The 6,085-nt window shown below is 41.7% G+C and overlaps 1 protein-coding gene and 2 non-coding genes across 3 annotated transcripts; all 3 read right to left on the bottom strand.

Moving 5' to 3' along the window:
• Nucleotides 1-1,076: 1,076 nt before the first annotated feature.
• Nucleotides 1,077-3,874, bottom strand: rplp0 (ribosomal protein, large, P0). Its single transcript, XM_047582976.1, has 8 exons — nt 3,813-3,874; nt 3,412-3,519; nt 2,855-3,030; nt 2,533-2,620; nt 1,948-2,094; nt 1,650-1,835; nt 1,416-1,556; nt 1,077-1,298 (listed from the first exon to the last, which is right to left on the bottom strand). The coding sequence occupies exons 2-8, from the start codon at nt 3,463-3,465 to the stop codon at nt 1,146-1,148; spliced, it is 945 nt and encodes a 314-aa protein (XP_047438932.1). The 5' UTR covers nt 3,466-3,519; nt 3,813-3,874; the 3' UTR covers nt 1,077-1,145.
• On the bottom strand, nt 2,190-2,318 carry LOC125007488. Its single transcript, XR_007112708.1, has one exon. It is a non-coding gene; the product is annotated as a small nucleolar RNA SNORA63 (small nucleolar RNA).
• On the bottom strand, nt 2,693-2,820 carry LOC125007490. The gene has a single exon (XR_007112710.1). It is a non-coding gene; the product is annotated as a small nucleolar RNA SNORA63 (small nucleolar RNA).
• Nucleotides 3,875-6,085: the final 2,211 nt, after the last annotated feature.

The raw sequence follows: 6,085 nt of genomic DNA, 5'->3' as shown, positions 1-6,085 counted from the left end.
AGGTGTAAAGAGAGATTCAGAAAATTACATAAGTATATACTATATTTATCTAAATGCCCATAGAAAACGGTAAAAGCAAATATCACTAAATAGGCTACTACTGTATTTTTTTATTTTTTTTACAGTGATATATTTATAGTCCGTCATCGTTTTCTGGGTGTTTTGAGTAATGTCAGATGTAATGTTTTACAATTAAGGCCACCAGGTTTTTGTCATTAAATACACTATTTATCCTGAGGGAATTTTTCTGATTTTTTTCAGACTTTGAAGAATGACCATAGACTGATGAAACAAGAAATGACCACGCCCAAGCAGGAACTTAGTTTGTTTTTCTCTTTTAAATTACCACTTCCCTGAAGTAAATGTTGACCTGATATCACTTTATTAAAAGACTTTTTGTAATGGTCATTTAAGTATAAATCATTTCTCAGAGAGAAGGCAATGAAGCTTACGTTTAAAGAATACAGTTCAGTGTTGAACAAAAAGCTTCAACTTAAAATTTTCTAGGTTAACAGGCTTTGTTATTGATAGATTGGCAAATGATTTCTTAAAGACACCTGGTCATACAACTTATCAATTCTCACTTTACTGACAACTGGTGCAGGTTGTGGTTTGTTACTTTTGGACTTTAAGTTACAGAAAGCCTCATATTTCTTCATGTAGAAATCGATTCATTTATGTTTAGCAAATGCATTGGCTTACTTAGTCACTGAAGTAGGTTTAATTGTTTTTGGCTGCTCATTTCTGGCAAAATCTGAGGCTTGTGTATAATTTTCATAAATAGTGTTGAAGGAAACCATGTCTTCAAGTAGGTATTTTCTGGACTAATTGAAATAGATTTGGATGAATCAGAATCATACTGCCACATATGTTCACACATACAGGGAGTCCTAGTGTAAACATAAAGGTAGGCAAGAACAATTAAATTATGCCAAGTTATACAATATATAGTGTCAAGATCCTATGACGGTACACAAGTGCATTAGTGTTGCATCTCACCATTAACCACCATGTATACAACGTCAGCTTTCCTTACAATATGACAAGGTCAGAATTAAAGTACGGACATCGAGTGATTTGGTTTTTATGACATTTATTCAATCAGAGTGTTATTTGACTGAAATCTGGTTCTGTTTGCTGTGTCTTTAGTCAAACAGACCAAAGCCCATGTCGTCATCTGATTCCTCAGACTCCTCCTTAACCTCCTCCTTCTTGGCAGCTGGAGCAGCAGTCTCGGCAGCTGCCACAGGTGCTGCGACAGCAGCAAAAGCAGATGGGTCGGCCAGGAAGGCTTTGACCTGGGAGGAACAATAGGGTGCAATGTTAAGTTTCCCCCATAAGAACAAACGTCCTCATCTACTCAGACTGGAATCCAACTGGTTCATTGTGGAAGGGAATATTAAATTTAGACATACCTTGTCTGCCAGAGGGAAGGAGTAGTCTGTCTCCACAGCGACAGCCAGGACTCTCTTGTAGCCATTGATGATGGAGTGGGGGACAGAGGCCAAAGTGGGGTAGCCAATCTCCAGACACACGCTAGCGATGTTCCTCACACCCTGGAGAATAAGATATACACAGTTAACTTACATTCAGTCCAACACAAATTGGCTCAGCCTTCTAGTATGAAGCAGACAAATGCTGCATCTCACCTCCAAGAACTTGGTATGCAGGGAAGCCTCTGTGATGTCGAGCACCTCAGGGCTGTAAACACTGCCGTTGTCATACACCTGCTGGATGATGAGTCCGTAGGAGAAGGGTGAGATGTTCAACATGTTGAGCAGCGTGGCCTCACTGGCACCAACCTTGTCGCCAGTCTTGATCAGACCGACATCACTCTGAGGGGAGAGAGAAATGTTGCTTAGTCACTAGATTCATTCTGTTTGATCCAAAACGTATACTTCAGAGTGTACATGTAAACTGCTGCTTAAAACAAAAAATCCAACTCACCAAGATTTCAATGGTACCCCTGGAAATTTTGGTGGTGATACCCAGAGCCTGGAAGAAAGAGGTCTTCTCGGGACCCAGACCAGTATTCTGGGCTGGCACCATCACATCACAGGGAGCAATGGCTCCAGCACGGGCAGCTGCAGGCACCTGGAGGAAGATGGGGCACATCACTTAGCTAGGGCTTTATCTTAAAGTTTAACAGTTTACACTGGGCGCATGTTTGCAATCAGATCAGTTTGTTGATGTCTGAAACCATACGTCCCTGACAGTCAAAAGAGGATGACAGACAGGTATAGCGAGGAAACAGTTACTGTTTGCAGGGGGAACGACAACACAGTACTACACAAGCTGTATTGTAACTTATCCTGCACATTGACATGGTACAATACTTGTATTATTGTATTTAGGTTCTTTCTATTGATCATGAACTGCACCAAACCAACTCTAAAAGCCACTCTTGATGCATTTGTCTTTTAAATAGCATCTGAATTCAACAGTTTGTGACAATGCAGACAGGTTTTTAATAAATCTTAACCCAACAATGGACATCAACTCCTGTAGTCAACTTTTCTTATAGGCTCTTACCTTGTTTGCCAGCAGCATGTCCCTGACCTCAGCCAGATCCTCCTTGGTGAAGACAAAGCCCACATTACCTTTAATGTGGGGCAAAAGCCTGTCAAAACACATTACCAGCTTTTATTTAGGTGAGCATTATTAAGTTTTAAGAAAAAAAATAATTTATCAAGTGTCTGAGACCTTGCGTCCCTGGTTGCCTGTGGATGTAGACAAACAGGGATAGCTGGAGACATGTTACTTTTAGCAGGGGGAACGACAATACAGCACTGCACGAGCTGCACTGTAACTATCCTGCTACAGTTTATGAGTGCATAAGTGAAGGTGAACTCACTTCTCCAGGGCAGGATTGTTCTCCAGGTGACCACGGATGGCTTTGCGCATCATGGTGTTTTTACCCATCAGCACCACCGCCTTTCCACGCAGAGACATACGGATGGTCTGCATCTGCTTTGAGCCCACATTGTCTGCACCGACAATGAAGCATCTTGGGAAGTCATCCAGAAGTTGCTGCAAAAATACAGTCATGTTTAAGACAAGTTCAGTGGGAAATGAGAATAAAATAGAACTAAACACGTGTAAGTCAGGGCTTCTGCAGATGCAAATAGTGAAATTTAAGACCATTACAGGTTGAATTTAAGACTTACACCAAATAAAAAGGAAAATCAGATATCAGAATTACTTTCAACAAAATATATTGTCATTCAACTATAAACTCAGATCACTGGGTGGGGCTTCATTATTGAGGAACACATAGGCCGGTACCAAAGGGTCAAACAGCAAATGAAGCAGTAATAAATGGACTTAAGACTTTACTAAATGTAATGTAAAGTCCTACAAGGTAAAGCATGCTCCTATTTCAGACTTTAAGGGTATGGAAGTTCTACTTACGATGATTTTCAAGAAGTAGTTGGACTTCCACGTGGCCCTGTCTTCCCTGGGCATCTTTGCAGTGCTTCCAAGGATCGCCTAAGAGCTGGTTTAAAGACAAGGTAGTATCTATAAAGAAAGAATAAAGTAATTAGTAAGTGTGCTTGAGAAAAAGCCTAAACGATAAAACGTTAAGTCTTGACATGTGGTCGACAGTTAGCACTATGCGGCTAACCGCTAGCTTACTACATTTTAACAGGCCTCGGGGGGAAAAAAATGGCATCTACGACCTTTCATGGGACACGGGTTATCTGTCTTTAAGTGGAATATACGTTTACTATACGAACAACAAATACATTTGCTACAAACACGACAAATATTAAATTATTAAACTGAGAAATGACCAAGAATGGAATCCTTACCGCGCAATAGGGTCGCGTGAAAGAAAGAGGAAGAAGGAGGGCGCGAGGAGAATATATAGAAAAAGAACGACCAATCACAGCGGAGCTTTGGGCGTTAGGTTCACAGCTATTGGACCATTTACATGTCAATCATTTCTGCCAGGATGTCACATGGTCACACCCGAATACAATAAGTCCCGCCTCTTCCGGAAAAGGGAAATTGCAAGTATTTGTCATTTTAATCGACTTATACCAAATATGTGATTCGTTGCACAGTTCAGACGGATTAAAAAAAAATAAATTTCCTTTCGACATCGAAACCACCGTACAGGAAGCCATGTCTCTATTATTATTATTTTTTTAATATTTTTTTTTAATCAGATTTTTCGTTCACATATACTTTACATACACGCGTACAATATGAAAACAACAGCTCATATTTCCTTTCCACCCAAGATTGTACTGACGATACAAGTAAAATAGGAGAAACTAAATTAAGTAAATAAAACAAATTAGAGGACTGGAGTATTGGGTAAATCTAATCAGTTGGGTGATTCTCATTGACTGTATATAGGTGGTTCTGTCTAAATGTTCTATAAGGGGCCAGGTTTTGTTGAAAACATTAATAGAACCTGCAAGTATCTCTATTTTAAATGTATATTTACTCTGTGGGGACTAACTGAAATAGTTTTAGGTATTTGAACATGCAGCAAAGTATCAGAATCATACTGCCACATGGATATTCACACATACAGAGAGTCTTTGTGTTATAAACAGAGGTGTAGACAAGAACTAATGCAAATCATACAAAGTCTGTATGTGTTAAGATGCTATGATTGTACAAAGTGTTCACCAAGCTCATTCAGTGAAAGGCTGCTGTCTCTGCCCTGCTCCATTGAGAGGTTGAGGAGGAGGACATTTGTCCCTCAGGACATTTATAACGCCTCCCTCTGAGGAAACAACTGGACTGTGGTAATTTCTAGTGTATCTAATTGTAAAGCAAGGCATCTCATCACCATGTGCATAACCTGTGGCAAGATGCCACGTGGTCACAGCCAAATAAAATAAGTCTAACTTCAGCGTGTTGACTTCAAGTAACAAAAGTGGTTGTTATATGGTTGCTTGAGTGCGATTACATCATAATGTCTTTAAAAAAAAATTACCTTTAGCAAACGTTTAGTTGCGTTTTATTCTCGTTAATAGTTCGTTCACACTCCAGTCCGGTAGGTGGCGGTAATGCGACCGGGTGCTAAACGGCGCAACTAAATCAGTAGTAGAAGAAGAAGCAGTAGCAACAAGCATTAGGTAACAAACGTGGTGTCCAGGGTGATTTTTCTGGTGAATTCTGTGCTGCTGTTATTAGCCAACTCGCTAACGCACCTGTCAGCACAGCAACACAATGGCACATCTGCCCCTGCAGCTTCCGGCTGAGGTCTGGAACCACATTTTTGGGTATCTGTCAGTAGCGGACAAGTTCAGCGTCCGAGCATCCTGCAAGTATTTCAAGAAACTTGTCGACCACGTGTCTCTTTGGAAAAACTGGACCGTGGTTTTGTCTTTTAACAGTGGCACTTATAACAGCCAGTTCTGGTCCACCCTTCGTCGCAGAAAAGTCACGAGTGTGGTGGTGAGGAGCACCAAATCCAAGCACTGGAAGGAGCTCGCCCTGGCTCTTCCTGCCCTCACCTCGTTGTTGATGTACCACAGCTCCCAGAAGAGCCTCGACTGCTTGAAGGACTTTCCACATTTGAAACGCCTGGCAATAAGACGGAGTTGCTCTCCTCTTTTGTTGGACGCGTCCACGGTGCCACAGCCCCAGCAGCTGACCCACCTGAGCATGTGTGACGTTGCATTTGCCAATACATCAATAGATGGCTTCATTTCTGCCATCTCCCACTTTAAAAATCTCAATTCTCTGGTCTGTCATAACGTGGGAATCTTTGGAGAAACCATTTGGATGATTCACTCCATACTGGCCTGCCTCCCCCGACTAAAGCACCTCTCTTTGTCTGTTCTGCAAACGTCATGTGGCCTTTACGGTGTCCCTGCGACTAACCCATGTCCCTCAGGACGATCCAGCGCGTCCTCCTTGTCCAGTTTGGAACTGATCGACTGCATGGATCACTGCTTTCCAGGGGACGCTATGAGGATCATGTCTGGACTGAGCAGTCTGGCTGTTTCTTTCAAGCACTCACATCACGAGATGTCAGAAAGATGGTACTCACCCATGTGCCATCTGAAAACATGGCTGGGCGACCTCCCTCAACTTTCAACCCTGGTCATTGTCAAAGGCC

This window comes from Mugil cephalus, chromosome 4 (assembly GCF_022458985.1).
Source record: "Mugil cephalus isolate CIBA_MC_2020 chromosome 4, CIBA_Mcephalus_1.1, whole genome shotgun sequence".
In the NCBI taxonomy this organism is placed as follows: domain Eukaryota; kingdom Metazoa; phylum Chordata; class Actinopteri; order Mugiliformes; family Mugilidae; genus Mugil; species Mugil cephalus.
Note: the sequence above shows the minus strand (reverse complement) of the source record. Positions and strands in the feature narration are given on the sequence as shown.

Excerpts from the sequence above, each read along its gene's own strand:
- rplp0 (XM_047582976.1), bottom strand. The coding sequence starts at position 3,465 with ATGCCCAGGGAAGACAGGGCCACGTGGAAGTCCAACTACTTCTTGAAA. Across the intron at positions 1,836-1,947 it reads GGGGTACCATTGAAATCTTG|AGTGATGTCGGTCTGATCAA; the intron begins GTGAGTTGGATT and ends CTCTCCCCTCAG. Across the intron at positions 1,299-1,415 it reads CCTTCCCTCTGGCAGACAAG|GTCAAAGCCTTCCTGGCCGA; the intron begins GTATGTCTAAAT and ends TGTTCCTCCCAG.